Below are 23,914 nucleotides of genomic sequence, written 5' to 3'. Positions count from 1 at the left end.
GAGACAACCATCAAGGGAGTTCAGACTCCTTACATGGGAATATGGAAACCCAAGAAGGATGCTGCTTGTGAACACTTCAAATGCAAAAGATTAAATGCAATGGGCACACTTGGGTATATTATCATTCTAGATACATTTCCTCCAAGTACAGACTATGTCACAGCCTAAACTGCAGGAGACACCAGGAACTTTCAGATCTCTCCTGAAGGCTTAAGTGACTCCATTACATTTTTCATACCTTCTTACTGACTGCATGAGAACCATTCTGGGACAACATTGAGACTGATACTGCTGTATGTGAAAGCTCAGAGGAAACAGCAGAAAGTAATTCTGAGAAATCTTCCCTGAAAGTAAACCAATGAGAAATAGCAGTAAAATGTTTAATGCCTGTAATTTATTGTATACATACTCTGCAAAATGTATATGCATTTTGTGTGTGCTAAAGTATACACTTCCTTGACAGCACCAGAGGGCAGGTAAGCTATGTACGAGTTTTTAACCTGATTTGTCACATTATGTAAAAAGACACTGTGCACACATGATATCCCCAAAGGAAAAAAATCATTGGCTAAAACTAGAAGCACCCTTATTTACACACTAACACTTTAATATTGTGTCACACCCACTCACCAAAATAAATAGAAGTACATTCATCACAATTTAAACACCAGTCTCTCCATATATTTATTTCTGACATGTTTTGGTCTCCAGAAATATGCTATATCTAGAAATATGTATCACCTACTAGATTATGTTACAAAATGCAAAAAAAAAATAGAAAATTAGTTTTCCTGGACAATATTTTGGGCTTTACACAAAAATAAATCCAGATTTCCATAAAGATCTCATATACTTCTTGAAAGATTTTTATTTTAAAGCACAGCACAGAGTTGCACACTAAGGCTTCCTGTGATATGCAAAACCCTGGCCTCCAAAAGACATCGCTGTAAAGTGAAATACAGCTCAAGTGTAAATACAAGACATTTTCAAAAAGTAGTCATCAATAGAAAGTGCCCTTCATTGATTTAGCATTAGCAGTAAAGAAGTAGCTACCTTAATTGTGCAATCAAAGCCAGACCTGGAAGGGTTTTCTGAAAATTCTGTAATGTCACACTCTCAGGTTTAAGGATATAGAATCTGAGACAGCAAAACTCAAACTTTTTATCCTCCTACATTCATTATTTTTTTTTGACACAATTTAGTAAAAAGGCACATGGTCAAATGGTGAATTAAAAATCTAAAAACCAAACCAGAATTTCCTTAAATACAATTAAATCATTAGCTGAACATCCAATCCTGATAAACCAATGTAAGCATTCTTCCAGTTTTTCTTCACCTCAAATTCAGATGCACTTTGGAAGTACTGAAATACTGTCATTAGATGAATACTATTAATCTGGCAAACAGTAAACAGGTTTTTGGATACAAGGTCAGGAATTAAGAAATTAGTTTAGCTCCTTCCTAGATGACATACAAATATGCAACAAATATGCAAGCACATTAAAAGCCAAACATTTGTACAAAATAGGAAATCCATCAGCATCCCATGCCAATTATGAGAAAGTACTTCTTGACTGTAAAATTACAAATGCGTCCTTGAATAATTTTTCATATGAAATAGACAAAATTTAAGCAATGATCACTGTGTGAAGAAAGTTATATTGTGTCTTAGGGAGGCTAGCAGAGTACATTCCAGTCACCATACAAAGTGCTTTACAGATTATAACTGATCTTGCATGGTTAAATAATCAGAAAGTGGTGAAATAATCTGGTTTTACTTAACTTGTATTTGTCTGAAATGCAGATTTCTTTCCCAACTGAACCAATTTCAACTTAACATATTTCTTTTGCTTCATAAGAGACTTTTTTCTCCCCAACCAGGCAGGAAGTTGCTCACAGATGATACAGCTGTCTGGGCTGATGGACCTCGAGTCTTTCTCCAGCTAAAGAGAATTAAAAAGTACAAACACAGAACTTGATCATGGTCCCAAAATTCATTGTCCTGAATGCGTAATTCTAGAAACCAGGAAATCTCCAACAGGAAATTTGAGATGGTCCCAATGCAGCAGAGAATACAACAAACACACTTCTAGACAATGAGGTTACACTATCGTGCATGGTCTCAAGTGCCTACACTGAGAAACAGTTTTTGATAGTTAACAGAGAAAGTTAAAACTACAGAGGAGCAACAGTGGTATCTTCACCTGGGCTCCATGTTAGCTAATACTGAGATAATCTATGGAATCTAAATCAGTAGCTTACATCACTTGGTTTGCTGAGGCAGTGAAATGGTACACCATTGACAGAAAACATCTTAAAAAGGCAAAGCTGTTTTTTCTTACATTAAAAATCAGATGTTTAAACTTGAGCAGCTTCCAAGACTGTTCCTTACAGGTTGCTATCTGAACTGCTTCCTAGAAGCAGCACTGTTAAGAACAGCCCCAATAGAAAAGGTTCCTTTGTTGTTTTCCCACAAGGTAATTTTTCCTTTTTCCTCGCCCCCAACCAATACTCAAAGCCCTTTTTCAACTTTTTAAAGTATTTCTAACATTAAAATATAATGGCCTGAAGCAGCTGAAGGCAGATGCTACCAATGGAGTCCTGGAGCTCAAGGCAAAGCCTTGAGTAGTGACACTGGTGAGCACTGAAAGGCAACTTGGGGAAAAATCCAAGTAAAAGCAACACCAGATTTGAGCTTCAAGTCTCAGTGCAACTCCTGTAGACTTACATGAGCCCTGTGTCGATTGTAAACAAATTCAGTTACTGAAACAGCTTTTAAGTGCATAGTTAGAAATAATGTGCAAATATGGGCATTAAGGTAAGTAACTGAACTAACTCTTCTGCTACACATATTATTTTAGGTTTTTGGCTTGCTGAAATCAATCACAAATATTAACTAGTTAACAATATAACAATATATTAATACTGAAAAGCTGCAAATGCATTCTAACAAAACTTAATTCTGATGTTCTTTCTGAACAGTAAAACTGATTAGATAAATGACTGCTTCACATTTTAAATAATTTAACCATCAGATGTTTAATGCAAGAAAAAACACAATTTGTAAAAGCAGCAGAAGCTGTTAAACAAATCTGAAGGTTTACAGGGCAGGAGAAGAATCCCCAAGCATCTGCTTGAGCCCAAAAGCACAGGTTACATACAAACACTAGAAATTTCTGTTTTCAGGGTGTGTGTTTCTCATACTGAATTAGACCAGCACTGGAATTCCAGACACAGCAAAAGCCAACATAATCTTCTGGCCATATCCATCACTGCACAGTTTGCAAATGACATGCACTTTTCTGTTTAGAAATAAAGAGGCTCAAATTATTTTTATGGGTCCTCAAATCAGAAGATCTGCAGCACTTTATTGCCTTTAATACCTGTGGGCTGTGGCTGAATTTACACCCAAGCTGCTCCTGTACAGAAGGTGACATTTTAACACTTGGAGGCTCGTTTTGGGAGACAGGGCAAGATATAGAGCAATTTCCCCAAGTCTCAAGAAATATCAGGGAACAAGAATGCTATTCCTTTCTTTCAAGCGAATGCAAAACTGGTTTACTGGTACGTGGCCCACACAGTTCCAAGTCAGTGCATAGCTAGTCAATATTTCTGCTGGCATCTTGAACTGGTTTAATCAATGGAATTAATGTCTATTAACTTTATTCCATTTAATATGCATTAGTGCATTAATTTCTTCATAAAAAACAACCCTGGCAAGTATTAAAAATAAATATCTTATTTAGGTCAAACTAAAGCCTTGCTTTTCAGTACTTTAATCCCTTTAAATATTCTTTTGCTCTCTAACAAGCAAATGGAAACTGAAGTAGAATAAGAGATGTATGGAGGCAGAGGGGAGCAGAAACATGAACAAAGTCAACACCATAAGTCAGTTAACGTGTCCTCAGCTTCTTCGACTGCCTCTTGCGTTTCAGTTCTTCTTCTTCCCGTCTCAGTTCTTCCAGGTCTTCCTGAACACCGAGTCTCAAGCTGCCAAACAAGATTAAATCCTTTACACTGCTACTCAGGACACTTGAGGTTTTACTTCTACATGCCCGAAAAGCAATGCTAAAAGTACTACAGCTGATCTGAAGAATGATTTCATATCAGATCTTTAATTATAGAATGAATGCAGCTTTAAGAAATCAAGATTTTTTAAAATCTTAAGATCACAATCAAATATTTCAAGGGAAAAGGACACTTTAAACTTCTGTCAAAAAATAGAGATTGGATTAAAAAATTAATACATAGGGTCTTTTTTTCCTCCCAAAAATCAGCTACTGAAACAGATCCACTGAAAAAGTAAACCTGAATTTAACTGAATTTAAGTTTCTCATCTCCACTGCCTTTATGCTACATGTGTAGTTAAAAGCAAGTCAGAAATTCAACTCTGCAAATTCTCACTCTAAGATGTCAGAGAGTTTGGTTAGCAGCAATATCACTTTAAAATTCCATTTATTTCTCCTAACTCCACTTAAGACTATAGTTTTCCATGGGCTGCAGCTATTCCTCAGGACCCAGGAGGAATAAGGACACTGACTATAACTTCAAAGAGGCAAGTTTCTAATGCTCAAGGCACCTTCTGAATAACCATATATAAATTTCAGCAGAACAAAAGAATTTCGTGACACCATGCATTCCAGTATTTGCATTTTCTACAAAAAAATCCTTATAGCTTTCATAAAGTTTCTCCCACCACTCATTTAAAAACAAAGTATCAGTTTATGCCAAAAATTGTGCTAGCCCAAAGGCCAAAACCAACATGAAAATATCTTCATAGTTTAAATCAGTGACTACAAAAGCTTATCAGCATACATTTTATACTTTTATAGAAATAGACACACACATGTATAGATAAAAACAAATAAAATTTCCAGCTCTCAAACTAGCAGAACATTGTAATGCTTGGGACAAATGAAAGGATATAGAGTTTGAACTGAAATGTATTATTTTTAAAGTATTTTTGGAAATTAGTTTTGCTTTTTATTGGTTCTTAACTAGCAAGATAGACAAGGACACACGACTTATGTAATGTATCCATCACTGGCTATATGAATTCCATCTTTTACTTAAGCTTTCTTATAAAAAAACTGTAAGGCTTATTTACCTCTGCTGTAAAAAGAGTAGATATTTGCTAGCTTAGCCCTATGACTTCAGCAACAAACAACTTTGCAATTTGCATCTGAGTTCAAACCCATGCATACCTCCTAGCTTCTTCTTTCTGTTGCTCTCTCCAGCTGCTCTCCATATAACGTAAGGCATAATCACTTTCATCTTTGTACCTGAAAATTAAATATCAGTTTTCAGCACATTAAAAAAAAGCAGCTAATGAATTAATATGCCTTCTTAGGAACAATAATTACTTGTTCTACTGCTCGTTCTTCAGTATCTTAAAACCGTTACTTTTCTTACCTTTTCCGGTCATAGCCAAATATTTCCCGAATATGTTTTGATATTTCTTCTTGAGGTTCCCCTTCATCTTCAATGAAGTCATCCATTTCAGAGTCATATTCATCATCATCATCATCTTCTATTTGTCTCTTGTAACTAACAGGTGGTCTTCCAAGACCTAAATGACAGGACAGAATATGTCAAATCATTAACTAATAACACAAACATAATTTTAACTTAACAGTACTTCTCCTTGCTATACCTTGGGCATAGTCATTTTTTGGGCTTCAAGGTGGAAAACTTCTGCCTCAAGTTAACCAACATTTCTCAGAAATTCAGCAACAGGAAATACTTCCTCTGAGTTGTGCTGGAGAAGATTACCTATCAGTATCAGCAATGGCAGCCTGAGGAAACCACTCAGCAGATAACTGTTCTTTGTTCAGGGCTTTCCAGGCACTTATTCACTACATTCCACTCCACACTGCTTGCTCCTGATCAGAAATAAATTTTTAGAACGGCTTGTCACCACTAAGATAAATCTGCCACAACACTGAAATGTAAAACCTGTGAGTGATTTTTCATCTAGCCCTTCAAGCATCTGTTATTTAAGACACTACGACGTTTTATAGACCAACTATCAAGCAATGCTGGAAGCAAATCCTTCAATTCTTTTCCTTCAAACAGCATTCATATACCAGTATCCATCACAGGCTGCTTCAGTTTTTTTTATCTGCTACTTCACACCACCCTGTATTTCAAAAATTACAAGCATAGGTAAGCAAAAATAAAATAAATTTAAAGCTGCTATATTTAATTTTGTTTCAATTATTAAACTGTTCTTATCTGAGTTTCACTTGGGATTTTTCCAGTTCTTCTCTGCACTGGGGGGACAGGGCAAGCAAGCAGCTGCATGGTACTTAGTTGCCAGCTGGAGTTAAACCACAGCAGTGAAAAACTTTTTGTTCTATAAACGCATACCTTGTGGATGAAGCACAGGTCTATGTCCTGGAAAAGGTCTCATTCCATTCATCTGTCCGTTGCTAGGTCTTGTGACAAGGTTTTTAGAAGAAATGGTTTCTGACACGACAGTACACTTGGGTTTCACAGCTGTGCCCGGGCCGCTGCCTGGTCGCGCAGGTCCTGCGCTTGTGCTGATGCCCGGCCTCCCTGGTCCAGTGCCCAAGCTGCTGCCTGGTCGCTTGGCTCCTGTGCTTGGACTGATTCCTGGCCTTCCTGGTCCTGTTCCCAGGCTGCTGCCTGGTCGCCCTGGTCCTATGTTTGTGCTGCTGCCCGGCCTTCCCGGTCCAGTGCCCAAGCTGCAGCCTGGTCGCTTAAGTCCCACGCCTGAGCTGCTGCCGGGTCGCCCAGGTCCTGTGCTTGAGCTGGCCATCAGCCTTCCTGGCCCCACGCCTGAGCCACCTGCTGGTCGCCCAGGTCCTGTGCTTGAGCTGCTGCCCAGTCGCCCAGGTCCTGAGCTTAAACTGCTTCCTGGCCTTCCAGGCCCCATACCAGAATTGCTGCTTGATTGCCCCAGTCCTGCACTTGAACCACCTGCAGGATGTCCAGGTCCTCCTTTTCCTAAGCTGCTGCCGGATCGTTTTGCATTGGAGTTGATTCCATGTTGAAGGGCTGCAGGTTTTCCTGATTTTGCATGGGCAGACTTTTTCAGGCTGGATTCTTTTGCAGATGGCATCCTCTGAGCGCCGTTGACCATGGGTTTTGAGGGTGGCACGTGAGAGCTTGAGCCAGACTTCCTAATACCATTGACAGGTAATTTATTATGACTGCTACCAGTAGAGCTTTTTAAGGAACCATTTTGTGAGTTTTTTTCCATTTGATCAAGTCTAGAAGATGATGACCGTGAGTGTTTTTCAGTCAATGCTGGTGCTTTGGATTTCTTATCAGTACCACCCGTAGAAAGTGGCAGACTGCTTTTAGATGTGGAATGTTTATCTACTGAGCTTTTATTAAGTTTTGTGTTTACAGATGCTTTTTGAGAAGATAGTTTTTTTGAAGAACTAGATATCCCTGTAGGCTTAATCTCCTTCTCACTTTTCTTATGCACTTCTACTTTTTTGTTTTTGCGCCCTAAAAACTCCCTCTCTCTCAATTCTTCTGCTGTTCTAGGCCTCTCTTCTACCTTTTTGACTGGTTTTATTTCCACTGGTTCATATTGTTTCTTTTCAGCAAGTCTCAAGAGCTCTGCAAAGTTCAGAGGTGCTGGTGCACTTTTGGGAGGCACCTTTGGTTTCACTGCAACTTTGGATGGTTTCTCTTCATATTCTTCTTGCTCATGCTCAGATTCTGTCTGACTGTATTCAAGTTGCTCAGTTTCATCCTCTGTTGCATACTCAGCCTCTGGGACCTGAGCAACATTCTCACAAGCCCTCCTCTTTTTAGGCTTCTCTTCAACAGGAACACCATTATAGCCATAAAAATTATCCTTTGTTCGTGAGGCCATAGCTCTTGCCTTTCTGTCATGTTTCAGTTCAATACGCCTCGCCAAGAGCTGCTCTTTCTTCCTTCTTTCTTCCAGTGCTGCAAGAAAACCAGGAGAAAGCTACACAAAAGCACTACTTGTTATTTCAATATTTTCCAAACTAACAAACCACTTAGGACAGTAACTTAAGGATATCTGGCTAATAGCTATCCAAAACAGACCAGAAAGTGACCCCAGGTCTGCCAACAGGGCAGGCTAACCCACCTGTGTCAGCTGCTCCAACAAAGGCAAGCAATTGAGTGAAATGCTGCTATAACAAAATCCACTAAGGCTTTTTGAGGGAAGCAGCTTTCCAGGATGTTACAAAAATTAGGAAGAATCTTTGTATAAGAAGGTTGCTTTGTATAAGCAGGTACAGAAGTTATGGGATTTCTGCGTAGTGGAGGGAATTCTGTGACAGAGCAAGGGAATCTTGAGATTGTACAGAACTTACTATCAAATGTTTAAGGGAAGTTGAGGAAGAAGAGGGAATATGAGTATTGGGGGGATAAGAACTGGAAAATGCTGAAGTATGTGTGTGTAGAGGGATATAGGGGAGACACAGAGGCAGCTGAACACAGATAAGCAAGGAGCTGGTAATTACACAAGTCTGATAGGGCACAGGGCTCTATCTCCACAGTCTGTCCCTATATCCTTACTGTTCTGGCTTAGCTGTTTTCTGCATTAGTATGTGCTTGATCTCATGTCTGTGACCTGCTGACAACAGTCAGGCTGAACTAGCTGGTGAATGAGACATCTAAATGCCAAATACTGGACAGACCAAGGAGTGGGGGCTAAATACCAGAAAGACTCAGAAAAAGTAAAAAATCCTAGAAAATTGGTTACTCATACTTTGGGTGCCTATAAAAGGTACCATTCCTCGTCTGTGTTATTCTATTGTCAAGGGCTGTGACAGCACAGAGTGTGCCAATATGCCCCATGTGGAATTCATGCTTAGTCTTGCTTCTGGCTGGACGTGGCAGCAGGGATAAGGAACAGACTCATGACTGGCCCAGGTGAGGAAGAATAACCCGGGCCATCCAGTCCATCAGATTTGGTTACCTTTATCAAAACATTAACATCAGAAGCAATGCAGTACTAGTTTATTCCACAGACTATTTAAAGGAAATATAAAAGTGGAAAAATTGTACCTCAGACTCTTTAAAATTCACTGTATTGATACACTAGATTAAGACACAACAGCAACTCTTTCCATTTCTTCACAGAGATGAAGCTTTTCAAATTTAAGCTAATGAAAAATTGAGAAAGTTTTTTGCTCTTCACATTAACTGCTTTCTCAATCTCCAGCCATAAATTCTAATGTAGCTGATTAATGTTTTAACTCCTTAGAAAAGCAAGCAAACATCCCCAGCCCTTACTTAGTTCTAGCTTTCCCTCAGCATCAGGTCTATGCATAAATTGCAGAAACAGACGTGCAGCTGCATTTGCAATTTGCAATTCTTGCATTTGCAAGAACTTTGAATAAGGTGACATATACTAAAGAAGGAATGAAAGTCTCCCATAGGAGATATTTTGTACTTTTACCTTTTTTTCTCTTTTCTTCTTCTTGTCGCCTGAGAAATGCTTGCACTGCTGCAGACTCTACACCCTTGACTTTGGGAACTTTTTTGGGAGGACCAACGGCCAAACTGTACCTTTTCTGCAAAGAACAAATAAATATGTCAGAAGAGTTAAGAAATGTAAAAACCAGTCTTTAAAACTGAGGAGTTGCATAACTGTCCTGTGCTTCACTTAAGCACAGAGATGATACAGAGTAAATAATGAATTCCCACTGAAACGGAGGTTTGTGCTGGATACATTTGTCTCACAGTTGTACTTTCAGGCTAATTAAGGAGCAACCAGCTCCAAGTCCTTGGGAGAATCTTGCAAACTAGAAAGTGCCTGGTCCAAGGGAGTAGAGATGTCTTGAAAAATTTTTTGAAAAGTGGTTTCATAACCATCAGAAGGGCAAGATAATCAAAGTCAAGCACAAGATACTCAGCACTAAGATAAGGACAACTGTCATGTCTATACCACTGGCCAGCAGCCAACTACTTAATCTTATAAATATTCTCATCAGGATGGATCTGATTTGGGCTCTGCCTGAACTGCAACTTAACTGGATGCCAGGTGACCCCTTGAGCAGGGATGCTACTCGGGCAGAAAATCTTTACCTGAAACTAAGAGATCTTTCCTTACCCAAGGTGGAAAGATTCCTTACTCACAACAGATCCTCAGTACGTGACAGAGGATGTTGCATTAGTATTATGAAACTTTACTAATCCATCCATCCCATATTATTACAAACACTGTATGGATAATTCCATTAAATATATATCACTGACCCAGTCTCAGACTAAGAATGGATCCAGCCACTCCTACACTCCAAGTTTAGAGAGCAAAGAATCCACTCAGAACCTTGTGACTCAACAGGACTGTGCTTCTTGTTCTCTGCATTGGCAGGCTCTGAGAATTACTCTAAACAAACTAATTTGAACTCGCCTTCTTTTTTGTACATTTCTTCCATTAATTAATTAAATGAATCTTGCATTAAACTTATTAAACCTTGTCAAACCACTGTTGAACTTTAATAAATTCCAGTGAATTGTCAAATCATTATTTTATCTCAAAATACATTGCTGCCTGTCTTTTGAGTGAGATACATTCCACTCATCCACAACAGGAGCTCACTCAGCTTTTGGAAGGAATGAACAGGAAACCAGAAGACAGGTAGGGAAGCAAAATGAGTGAAACGCACTGGACTAATAAGGAATGCAATGGCTGCATTAATAATGGAATAAACGTATTTCAGTTCAGCCTTAGTCTTTGACCAAAAGGAACCAAAAGCAAACTACAGCCCAAGCTGCCAGAGTCAATTCAATTCCAGACTGCAGGTTTACAGCTCCCATTTTAGCTTGCTTGTAGACACTAATTTCAGTTTCAGGTTACCTAATTCAGTAACAATGGATAAATCAACTCAAAAAACCGAATTACTCAAAGAATTGGAATGGACTTCACCAGCATAATTAATAGGCTGATGTAAAACCAACAACACTGACTTTACCTCCTGCTGGCAGTGACCTTAAATACAATACTGTTGTACATCAAGGAGTCGGTGATCTACACAGCAGCTGACCTGAAACAGTGCAGGCCTGCACTCTGCTTATCACCTGAGACCAGTGTGACCTCAGCACTAACTGTGACAGAATACACAGCCCCCACCTGGCACCTGGCAATTACAGCACTTGCACATGGTGTAATTTGCCAGGAGAAGAGGCTCCAGGGAGATCCTGTTGCAGCTTTTCAGTACTGAAAAGGAGCTTATAAGAAAGATGGGGACAATTTTTAGCAGAGAAAGTAACGAGGACGGGGGTATTGGTTTTAAACCAAGAGAGGGTAGATTCTAACTAGAAGTTGTTTGATGGGAGTGGTGAAACACTGGCTCAGATTGCCAAGAGAGCCTGTAGATTCCCCATCCCTGGAAACATTCAAGGTCAGGTTGGACAGGGCTCTGGGTGACCTGATCTGTTTAAAGACAGCCCCGCCCATTGCAGGGGAGCTGGACTAGATCACCTTTAACAGTCCCTCTTCTATGATTCTGTATCTCATTATATCCTGAGGTGAAGCTGCACATGTTCATATAACATCCTTTTCCTTGGCAGAGGAAATGATAAATTGTGCTTATAACTTCCCAGGACATCCTGCAAAAGCTCTAAAGACTACAACACTGATTACATGCATCAAAGACAGGATTTGCTCAGCTTGTCATGCCTAAAGGTCTGTCCAGTGCTGTGCAACCTGAGGTTCCACCAACTGAACAGATGCCAAGTTATCTATGCTACCCCATTTTTTGCTTCTCATATATCCAATAAAGGTTACTCAAATCAATGTTAAGTGCCCAAGTGCCTCTTAATGAGTTCTATAACAACCACTTGCATTAATGTGCTACACCTGTTCAGACACTGCCTTTCACAAATGTATCAGGTTGTACCTAAAATGGGGAAGCAAATAATTTTTTACTTCTTCCCACAAACAAAATATAGAAGAAAAAACAAAGCAGTGAGAAAGAGAGTTGCAAAGATAAATACAATAGAAGGCAGTTAAATCCAGAAGAAGAAGGAAAGCGGAATACATCCAGGAACAAAAGAAACCCAAACCCGAGCTTTGAGAAGGTGGAGTTTTTTTATTTCAGATCTAAGCCAATAGATTAAACCAAGACATTAAAATTCTCACCAAATGAAAGATGTGAAAAAACCGACCGATATTAAAAAGTAACCCTAAAGAGCCACACAAGTCAGCATATCTACAAATATCTTCTGTCCTCAAAGATGATAGCATAGGGTTAAAATGTTTCTAAAATCATGGGAATTGCATACAATAGATTCAGGGGGTGGAAAGAAAGGTTTGGTCTGGTAGGCCTGGGAAAGGGAATGAATATTGAGCTTTGTCTTTTCTAGATCATGTGAAGCTACACCTGCATAATCATCATATGATAAACGATATGACTGTTAAATGTAACAATTGTTTGGTAATTGAATATGATTATTGTTTAATTGTAATAAGAATCATGAAAAATTACGTAATGGTAACAAGAATCATGAGAAAGGATATTTGGGGGGCATGATGAAAACGACAAAAATTCATGCTTGGATAAGATCAATGTATACAATAGAACAATATGGGTTTAATAATTAATATATAGTTATATAACGAAAAGGGTATAAAAATATTCCATCTGGAATCCATGTCAGTCAGATTTGGGTCTGCACCCCTGATTCCCAGAGCTCTTCAATAAAAGCATCAGCATATAATCATCCTGTGATTATGTGTTTCAATGCTAACAAAGAGACTTACGAAACTTAACTGAAATAATCAAAATAAAATATCTGGTAAGGAAATCCACATCCAAATGTTTTAGAAGCAATAATCAGGCAGGTTGGCAGCATAACTCCCTATAAATACATCAATATCACACAATGGAAGCCTTCAATCTTATTTCTGATTCATTTATCAGCAGCATATGACTAGATCCTGGGATTACTTTAATTACTAACATTTAAACCCATAAATGAGCTTGAATGTACGTACACTAAGAAGCAAGGTTTGGAGGCTCATTTCTAAACATCCAAAACTGGCTCCAAGAAGGGCAGCTACAATACCAGCCACTTGCAGTCTCCCTGAGCAGCTTCTGAAATGACCAGAGCAGAACTACAAGGTGCACTCTCCATATACATTGCATATTAAAACCTTCCATGTCACCTCATCACATCAGAGACCTGCGACAGCCAAGCTCATTTACTGAGCTTCATCTCTCTGCAAGAAAATTTACCACAGTCTGAGAACCGATTTTCTTGTTTGCACCAAAAGCACTCCAGGACTTGACTGCTCAGGAACCCTGAACTGCGATGCAGCACTGCTTCTCAGCTTTTGCTCAAACGTGGCCCATGGCTCTGTGTCCCAAAGAAATCTGGTTTACTCCATTTGAACTGGAACAGACAGAGGCAAAGCAATCCACACATTATCAGTCAAAATCCTGTCAGAAACAGGTTGATGCAAATTAGTACCTTAGAAATTATTTGCAGTATTCTGTAGTATACTCATCTTAGTATAATGATGTCTATGTAAATTATCTCACAAAATTAAATGCGTCATGTTTTGCCACTGGTAACCTAATTTGGCAAAGCTTCATTTAATTATTGTATTTCAACTGTATACTCTGTTTCAAAATTCTGTTTAAAAGACTGTGTAGGACTCAAGCATCTTTTCCAGCCTAAATGACTTTGTGCCTAAGGAGCACCTTTGAAAACTGCTAAACAGCAGGGACAAATGTAGATCATCTATTCTGTTGGGAAACCTTATAAAGAATTAAAGTGATGGGGAAGCAGTTTTCAGGTATTGTTTTGCTGCACTGTGACCAACAGCCCTATCCAGGAGCAGGTTTGTAAAGCAGCTTGACAGACAAGCTCTTTTCTGACTGCCTCTAACATGACAAATCATGCAAAATTTAAATTAAGTCTTCCTATCAGTAGCATTTCTTAATACTGAGTAACAACTGAAAACACAGCAAAATAATTAATAAATGAATACCCATTTTCTGTCCTATTGCTGATAGAAGTCTTGTTCACCTTCATTCAGCAACAGCATAAAATAACCTTCTGAAGCGTAGCCTTTTTAAAAGCACTGAACCATACACACGTTCCACAAACACTAATAAAGTGTTTTATATACGGTCTAAATGAATATGCATCAGACTGCAGATAAAGCAGGCAAAATAAGGCAGCACAAGTCACTGTATCATCCAAACAGCAGATGCACTATTCTGGCATTCAATAACTATTACTAAGTTGGTTAAATCAGAGGAATAGGAATGTTTAGCCTTTAGGAAAGAGCAGGTCAAGCTGTTCCCAGAACACTATTAGAGTAGCAAACAGTGATTATTTACTCTGAATCACTGATTTCCTTCAAAACACGGCACATGATCCTGATAGGTTTGTAGCTGCTTTGATGTCAGCATTCAAGTACCCAATCTTGGACTGTAAAACAGAATTTATGAAATAACTTTTGGCACCCAAATGAAGCCCCAAGGGGCCCAGACCAAACACCAGCGCCAGACACAAATAACAGCAGCAGAATTGCCTTTAACAATGGTCAATATTTACACAGGTGGCAATGCAAGATCAATGCAAGTGATCAAACCCGATTCTCAAGTGGAGCACCTATGCAGTTCAGTTATTGCAATGGGCTTGCACATGCAGTGCAAACAATTCCACTTGTCTTATCCACTGCAGTCAACTTGCAGGGGCTCTCACAGGATGGGGAGATTCTTTTACTTGCTTGTTTTTCACTAGCATGTTACAACACTGCCTATTCTTCCTTATCAGCTGCTAAGACATTTAACCCTCTCCAATGGGGAGTCCCTGTTTCCCCCTAAACATTCTTCAGGGTGTAACTTCCTGAGAGCATCAGGAATGGTTCACCCACCACAAACATCCTTGTTTGTGTCACTCCTCTTGCAATGTCAGTTCTTCAGAAGGCAGCTTTCCACATTGTCAGTGGGCATTTGTGTTCACTACCCAGGGGCCTCTGCCTTTCATCCTGAACTGCTATTTCCAAAGCTTCTGCTACAGATTCACCACGAGGTTCCCAGCAGCTGACTCTGCAGTGAGACTGTCTTAGAATACACACACCGTGATTTCTTAACTGCTGCTTTCAAGTTCTGCTGTCACAACATGCAAGCAGAACCTTTAGCTGGAAAAAATGCAGAGATTTCTTCTATTAAAAGTTGCTTTACACAGAAGAAAAAAAAACAAACAAACAAAACAGATACTTTATGCTTTCCTTTCTGTAGTGGTATTGTGGTCTCCATTTTCATCTGCTTTTGAAAAAAAAAAAAAAAAAAAAAAAATCAGGAATAGGAAAAGCTGGAAATGTTACTAGTCAGAATTTAAACCTTGACAGTCTGGAACTTTACTACCAGGTCAGTCAAGTTGAGAGCAAAAGCCCTCCTCACCCCTGCCAACATTTCACACTGTATATCTTGCAGCTTCTCCTGTGGGGGCTGATCCAATCCAAAGAATTTTAGGTCCCGTTTTGAGGCAAGTTTTAAGCACACAATAAATGCACACACATCAATTGATGGGAGTCTGGTCCTACAGCAGCAATCTGCACTTCACAGCCATTGCCATTATTTCTCATGCAGGGCTTCTCTTGCCTGTGGGCAAATGCTCGATAATTCGTAGATTAGAATTCGATGGGCAGGCTCTGTAACCCAAACTCCTCTGAACAAACTCTGGGATTCTGTGAAATGTTTCACTTCACAAATGCTTAATTCCTCTGGATGTTTATATCTGCCAGTTTCACTGGAGGCTGCATTTTATCATTCTGACTTAAAGTGAGACCTCACAAGTGCTGACGTGGATGATGAGCTCTTTCGGTTTTGCGTCACCTCTTTGTGGTTAAATTGTATCCGATTTCTGTAAGTTCTGTACACCAAAGTGTCACCCTCAGTTAAAAGGAATTGGGAGCAATATGAGATGTTTATACTGTCATTAATAGTTTATTAGAAACTACGGTGAAATAAAAGAATGACTTGGTTCCAGCGGTCCTCAGGGTTCTCTATTTTTTTTAAGCTACAGTAAAATTTCATAATTTAAAGAATAGCGAGAATAAAAATAACTGAAAGTGCTTTGCCACATCATATGAAACACGTGGCACAATACAGTATACCAATTTCTCAAAAAATGTGACACAATCTATTTAAACCTCTCTAAAATCAACTTAAATCTCGTAACTATTATCACCTCTAGTCAAAGCAAGACCACACTGAAAATCTAATGAACTGCTAATATGAACACAGGTAACAAGATACAGCAGTGAAACCCTTATGGAATATTAGATGACAAAATCTGGGGCTCTACTCAGCAACTGCTGTGAAGATGATTAGCAGCACATCATTAATAGCTTAGACAGTAGTTCATATATGTACCGTCTTATTTAGAAACAAGACCTGATGCAACTAACAGGGCACCAAAAGGCTGATTTCAGCAATGTTCCTTTTGAATCTGGATTTCCATAGGGAGATGAACAAGCAGAATTGTTTTTATAGGGACATGATGTAATAGCTGCTTTATCCAGGCCCCTCTTCAACAATACAAGGCCACATTATTTCTTGGAGTTTTTATATAGTTTCCACTTTGAACTAAACACTACCTGTATAGTGTGTGTATATATATTTATATATACTTTGAATATACACTACTTCTTCATGCCACTGTTTTTCATTACAGAGGGCATGGAATATTTAGTTAGGTGCACTGTAAAGTTTAAAACAAACTTAGAAATTCAGAAGATACGCTCATTAATGCAGGAACTAACATCATGGAAACCGGGTAATTTTATATACCAGTAAATGTTCAATTAGTCTATATAGTGTTTCTATTAAAAGTATTTAAAAATAATTATATTCTTCAAATATAAACACATTTAATGTACTAGCTTTAACACAGTGGAGTTGTTTAGATGTCCAGTGATTGTAAAATCTCCATGGGCTCTCTTTTAAAGCCCAGCAGCTGCAAATAGCTTCAAGCAGTACCAAGTGCAGCTCTGCTTTTGCTCAGACTGAGGCCAGCTTCAGACTTAAAAGCTGCACCAGCAATGTGCTAAATCAAACTATGTCAACTATGGATTGAATTGCACTCTCACTCCATGAGTTAATCAGGAATTAGCAAATCCTAATTCTGCCTTTTCTGAAATGAGCAGCTAAACTCTCATCCATTGCACAACAAGGAGGATCCTCTCCCTCCACCATCCCATCCGAAATGGAGAATAGGGCAGATATTTCATCAGTTCATCATCATGACTTGAAACTACGTGTGACAAAAAAAGCAATGGCACACACTAAAGCTGCATGGGGAAACTGAGAACGTAAAGAGAAGATTTAAACATCTAAAATAAGAATTGCAATAACTCAGTGACAACTTCATGAAACAGCTTAAGACCGATCAAATTGGCATTTAAATATCCTAAAGTAGTTCTAGATATTATATTATTTATGCTATGAACCAGATTCCTATGTAGGGTCAGAGACAAATTAAATGTGCCTAAATAGAAAAAAGTAGATTTCATGAGATTTTAAACCCACAATGGAATCTGATTAATTTCACATCTAACATATGGTAGGTACATTTTATTAACTAGTCATGCTATTAGTGAACATTACCAAAGTTTTACTAACAATATAGAGACACTGAGATATTCACTGGTTCTGATAATACCAAAATGAAGACATTGCACAACAGAGTAATTTTTTTTCCGGTTTTCCCACAGTTTTTGCTAAAAAACAGCTACCCCTCATTTACACTGGGTTTAAGCAAACTAAAATAAATAGAAACAAAACTCTAGAACGCTGTTGAAGAACAAACAGAAAAAGTGTCTCCCTAGCTGGTGACTACCAAGGAGAAAATATTATTTATAAAAATAAGCAGGCATGACTCATAATTTGGGTCCTCCCAGAGGAACGAAACCCAGGATACTGATGTATGAAAGGGCCACGTGCCCTTCCTCCTGCCACACTTCATCCAGGCAAGTCAGTGGGTTATTTCATACAGAATCCACATGTTACTGATAGCTTGAACTAAAACACAAACTGCTGAAGCACATATCTCAGAACAATATAAGCAATATAGTAAAAGCCTTCCGTCAAAGCTCCCCACAGCGCTGTCCTTCACGGCGCACAGAGAGACCTCAGACAACGCAGCCCATTCCCCCAAAACTTGTCACTTTGTCTCCGAGTCGCACTTGAGACGTGGCACACTTGTGTTTTCAGAGCAAACAAAAGGACTTAGCCGGCTTTTAGGCAGTGCCTTCCCCCGCAGCAGGGCTCTCTCCCGGGATCCTGGCACTGGCCGGCCGGGAGGCGCAATCCGCGGCTGCCCGCTCCCAGCCCGGGCGTGCCGGCACCTGTTGCCAGAGGGGGCCCGCTCGCCCCTTCCCCGCACACAGACGCTTCTCCAGCTGCCAGGAGCGAGCAGCCCCGGCCGGCGAGCCGAAAGGCCCCGCAGAGCCCGTCGGCGGGCGCTGCCCGGGCGAGGGCCGAGACAGGATGGGCAGGGCTTTCCCGCGGCCGCGGGGCCCTCCCGGGGCCCGACCCCACCGCGCCTCCCGGCAGCCCCAGCCGCCCCCGAGCTCACCGGCACCGCATTCAGCCCCTGCTGCTCCGAGGCCATCACGAGAATGTTGCGGAAATCCATGGCCGGACCGGAACACGGGGGGCTGCGGCAGCCGCCCCGCTCGCTGCCCGCTGCCCCCCGCCCCGCCGCCCGCTCGGCCCCGCTCGCTTCCGCCCGCTGCCGCCTACCCTTTATATAACCTCGCCTGGCGCCGGCGTCACTTCCCCTGTGGCGGAGCTTCGCCACGGCAAACGGGGCTGGCAAAAGGGAGGGATCGGGGAGCCGCGTCTGAGGAGCCCCGCAGGACAGCGGGGCCTCGAGCGGTGGCGGGCCCGCCTTTTGAGAGCCCCGGGGCAGGCCCGGCCTGGCCCGGCCCGGCCCGGCCCGGCCCGGCCCGGCCCGGCCCGGCCCGGCGCTTCTCGCCGCTCCTCGTCACAGCTGGCGCCGATGCCGGGGATTGTCCCTCCGCCCAGCTCGGCTTCACCCCTGAAACGCTTTAGAGAGGCTGTTTGCGAGGACGTGGGGTGACGGCTTCAGGATGACAGGGAGTAGGTTCAGATTCGGTGTCACGAAGAAATTCTTTACTGTGAGGGTGGTGAGGCATCGGGACCGCTTGCCCAGAGAAGTTGTGGGTTCCCCATCCCCGGAATTGGTCAAGGCCAGGTTGGATGGGGCTTGACACAACCTGGTCCAGTGCAAGGTGTCCCCTGCCCACAACAGGGGAGTCAGAACGATATAATCTGTAAGGTCCCTTCCGACCCAAACCATTCTATGATTCTGTGATTACACCGAATGTGTCAATAAAACCTAAAAAACTACTTTTTTCTTTTATTTTTTTCCAATAGCAATTCTTCATTTTTCAGTGACAGTGGGAATTGTGCGGTTTCGAAAAGAAAAAGCCTTTTGGGCCAATGGCCAGTAGCTCCAAGCACACCCTGACATCTGCCCCTGTCCCTCCTGCATTCCCAGCTGCCAGCTCGTCCCTGAGTGGACATCAGCTAGGCAGAAATCCTATAACAAAGGAGGAATATGGATTAAGTTTCCTCAGCAATCTTTCTTGGCTTATTGAGGCTTCGAACTTGGTGCTTGACTTGTAGGGGTGTCACGGTTACTTCAGCAATGCGCTCCCCGCTGCAGGAATACTGCCTGATAAACGGGGCTCCCAGGAGCAGTGCTGACCAGCAGAGTGGCCAAACAAAATGCTCTCTGTGTGTAGGTTTAAATATTTTTCTACGTCTGACCAACCAGAAAATTGTGCAAGAACACCAGCTGACTGGACTCTTCCCTTGCATTGGTTTCCAGCTCATTTCCTGGATCTGTTATCTGAGATCCATCTGACAAAAAATCCTCTACTCCACACTGCTTCTCATAAAAACGTGGGCACCGAAAGGAACCTTTTCCCCTTCATTTAATCCTTCTTTAACATAAATTCTTTAACACTGCTAGTACTTGACAACTCTTCACTTTCAGTTCCTCCGATACCTTCCTGCTTTTTCCAGTTTCCCTTTGCCTCTCCTGTGCCTTCGCTTTTTTTGTCATATCTGATCTTCCCTTCTGGGCATAGCTATAAGTCACATGCAGCCTGGTGTAAAGGTATCCAGGCCTTAGCTGATGGGAGGCACAGGACAATTTATCTGAGTCAGGCACTCCACAGATCATTTGCAGGGCCTTTGTAGTTCTAGATGTACAGGAGATCCAAGTTGTTCCTGTAATGCTTGCTCTGGTATCTCTGCATGGCATTATCTGTGAAGGGTGGACAGTCCTCCTGACCTACACTGCTTTTTCTTGGGACAGTCCTGATTTATCCCCTTATCCTGTAAGAACTTAATCCTTCTCTCTTTTCCCCTTTTTATTCCCATCTCAATTTATTGACTTTTTACTTCTGATTCAGACCTGATCACCTTTTCTGCTTCCTGCCCTCTTTGTATTATGAATTTCTTAATTTTAAGACTTCTTAGTGTGGCTCTCTTCACAGGCAGTTGGTGGTTCATCAAATTTCTTCCCATTTTTGGCATTGTGTTTCCCTCTGTGTTACTGTCTATAAGGTTGTGATGCTGGTTTTCTGGCAGTCTTATCTGCTACCTCATCACTGCTGTGGTGTTTTCATCAGAATTTCCCTGCTCCAGCTTGAATTTCTGGTATCTCCACTGTGTCCTTCCTTGAGAGGCTTTTAGTATGACTCAGGTTCCTGTATGACAAAGTACTGACAGAGCAGTGATTGCTCTTTGACTTTTGGGCATGCTCGCTTTGGTCCATGTTAGAGTTGGCAGGAACACTTGGCTAAATGCAGACTTCATTCTGCTGACTGTGATCCTCAGAATGAGTGGAGGAAAAATCTCTCCCTGCATCGACAAGAGGAGTCACAAGCAGGCCAGGGAATGGCATTGCAGCTGCAGTGTATTGCATGTCACTCTTTGGAAACCCTTAACCACAGTTGTTGCCTTTTCCTGTAAATGACAATGCTGTGACATCACATCCCTCAGCAGAGGGGATTTACCTCTGTGTTTCTCCAGTGGGAGAAAGCACTGTGTAAATGTGTGCTGTGGGCATTTTATGGGGCAGTAGCAAGCCACACTGGGCTGTGCTGGGATTCCCAGGCTGCCCCCGTGGCATTTAAACTCAGATCTAGCACAAGTTACACATCAGCACGCTGCCTTGATGTGGCCCAGCCTCTTCTTCTGGCAGACATCCTGCAACAAATGGGAACCTCCGTGCACATGTTTACAATGTGATGCACTGATCCAGACTAGGCTTGCCAGGACTCCCAAGCCCAGCTGGTCTGTCAGCAGCAAGAGAAGAAACAACCTTGTACCTTTAAGCCAAACTGATGTTTCTATACAATGCAAACCAAGATAGATAGAAAATGTTTCTTCCCCTTTCTGTAACTCTCTGATCTCTCTGATTCTCTGCATATTTAACATCATCCTAACTTTGAAAGAATTGTAAAAGTCTGAGAATTTAAACCTACATCTTCCAGAAAACTAATACAATGCCTCTCAGATCTCCCATCTCTTCCCTCAAAGCTCTGATTTGTCCTGCTGAAAAAGTTCAGACAGATTTGTTCTTTTTGTGTGTACATTTTTAAGCAAGAACTTAGCTAAGTTTTACTTTTCTTAAATACCTTCACTTTTGGATATTACTTGTGACTAGAACTGTTTAGAAAGGACTTAGACAATGTCAGACAATATTCCACCAGAAAGGGTCTGCAAGTTTGTAATCAGCTGTGCTCAACAATAGCTCAGCCCCAGCCATGCACACTTCAGGCATGTGACTAATCCTATTAACTTAAGTGAAGTGTATTAAAGTGTTTAAAGGATTAGAGTCTTAATTACAGGCCATCTGAAGAGGTCAAATATCAAAGGCTGTTCAGAGCCTGAGTTTTAGCATTTTCTGAATGAGTGAATGAGTAATATTTGTGTGCGCTCCCCTTTCCCCTTTTCACGCAGCATCCTTTCTGCTGTAGAGTTAAATGTGTGTTCCAATATGGCATTTATTAACTGACCTGAATCATCCTGATGTCCAATAGGCAGGTCTCCAGATCATCAGCTGGTTAGACATTAGCAGAGCTGCCATATATGCTCTAAAAAAGTTTAGCACTTGGAAAACATTAATTTGAACAATTTGAATAGCGTAGTGCCAGCCTACTTTATGGCTGTTTCTGATTTGAATTATTAATCAAAATAAAGACTTTTTAACCTTATGCTATATTAAATAGAAATGGAAAGGAAGAGCCTTGGGATGATAATTAGCTGGTCTTGACAATGTGTAACCTAGACATCTAACTTAGATGTATAAATAATGGTCTTTGGCTCCAAATAGGAATATCAGAAAACTGGGATGGAAATTGCTTTCTTCCTCCCACCCAAAAAGCAGGATGAATTCCATCAAGTAATTTCTGACAGACATTTGTTCAATCTGCATTTGAAACCCAGAAACCAAGGCTGTCATTCCCTGTGTTATTCTCTCACTCTTTTTTCACCTACACCTTGAGAAAGCTGTTTCTAACATCTAACCCAGATCTGTGTTGTCCACTGAGCCTTTTCAGCTGATGAGAAGACTTTATTGTCTTCTCCATTAGCCATACAGCACACATATTTAGGGCCCTCCTACTATGTCTTCCCTTTCTCTGGGACAAACCGCTCTAATTCCTCTAATGCCTCCTCATAAAACCTCTAATTCGCTTTTCCATCCCAAACAGAATACAATTCCCCTACGGAAGGTTTTCTAGCCCCAAGCATGACAATAGAATGGCTTCATTTGCCTGGCAAACAATATTCCTCTTTATGCAGCTCCCAGTGCTATTTGCCCTTTTTGTAGTGGCACGGCTGATTGCCGTTCTGTTTGTGACCCATGCTAACCGCCACAACACTTTACACAGTGATGCTGTCAGACTAGTAAGTCCCCAGCCTGCATTTGTGATGTTGGTTGCTCTGCAGAGAGTGAAAGCACATCTTCTGAATTACTTCCTTTCCCCCTACTGTAATTTGCCAAGCGTGTTGAGATCCTAGCCCTGTCCTCTGACACTTCCTGCCCTCCCAGCCAGTGGGGCTGGCAAGAAAGTTGTCTGCTCTGCCATCTAAATTATTTAATGAAAATATCAGATTTGTGACACTCCTGCAGAATTCTGCTTGCTGTGTCCAACCATAATTAACAACATGCTCATGTTAAATATTTCAGTCCAGTTTACAGTCAGTTCTGTACTCATCTATTTGTGTTTTTCTGGACTTGCTTGTGGGATGGATGGCCATGTGAGACAGTGTTAGGAGCTCTTCTAAAATCAAGAGATGGAAATGAGCCTGCTTGACATAATTTATTCTAGGCAAAGTAATCTCTGTGAGGGTAATTTATTTTCTAGGTACTTAAATATGTCAGTGGAGGGAGAGGTTTAACTCCAGCACCTCATTGTTTAATGACTCAGCAGGTCACAGAAGAGGTACAGCTTCTCAAAAAACGAATGAGGGCAAGAGAGAACTTGAATTTCTCTGTATGTGATTGAAAACACATCACATAACAGTTGTCACTGTGTTACATCACAAAACAGTTGTCATCTAAAGTAGATGTATTTCAAACTCAGAACAATCACAAAATACCACTTTTACATTGCTGTGCACTGGGGAAAGAAACAAACCATTGAGAAACAAACTTCCCTAGTCATTAAAAGTGATTTCAAGTAATTCTCTTGTGTTCTTTTAGGGCAATTTTCAACTTTGTGCTTTAAACAAAGGCAATGAAGCTTTTTAGCCCACAGATAAGTGGGAACACGGTTGCACTCCACCAAGCAGTTACCTGTGTCACACTGTGACTGCCTATGAGCATTCAGCATACCCCAAGGATCAATAAACTGTACCATGAGAGTGAAAAAACAGGAAAAATCCCC

The 23,914-nt window shown here is 41.0% G+C and overlaps 1 protein-coding gene across 2 annotated transcripts; it reads right to left on the bottom strand.

The window, feature by feature from the left end:
* Positions 1-374: 374 nt before the first annotated feature.
* On the bottom strand, positions 375-18,715 carry SPTY2D1 (SPT2 chromatin protein domain containing 1). Of its 2 annotated transcripts, XM_088175401.1 has the most exons (7): positions 18,559-18,715; positions 9,416-9,530; positions 6,370-7,929; positions 5,413-5,569; positions 5,205-5,282; positions 3,884-3,990; positions 375-1,943 (listed from the first exon to the last, which is right to left on the bottom strand). In XM_088175401.1, the coding sequence occupies exons 1-6, from the start codon at positions 18,616-18,618 to the stop codon at positions 3,894-3,896; spliced, it is 2,067 nt and encodes a 688-aa protein (XP_088031527.1). In that variant the 5' UTR covers positions 18,619-18,715; the 3' UTR covers positions 375-1,943; positions 3,884-3,893. The 2 variants fall into 2 exon arrangements, with proteins under 2 accessions (XP_088031527.1, XP_014731782.2); XM_014876296.2 differs by having other exon boundaries at positions 375-3,990.
* Between the last annotated feature and the right edge of the window lie 5,199 nt (positions 18,716-23,914).

This window comes from Sturnus vulgaris, chromosome 18 (assembly GCF_052056855.1).
Source record: "Sturnus vulgaris isolate bStuVul1 chromosome 18, bStuVul1.hap1, whole genome shotgun sequence".
Classification (NCBI taxonomy): Eukaryota; Metazoa; Chordata; class Aves; order Passeriformes; family Sturnidae; genus Sturnus; species Sturnus vulgaris.
This window is presented reverse-complemented; position numbering and strand designations above follow the sequence as displayed.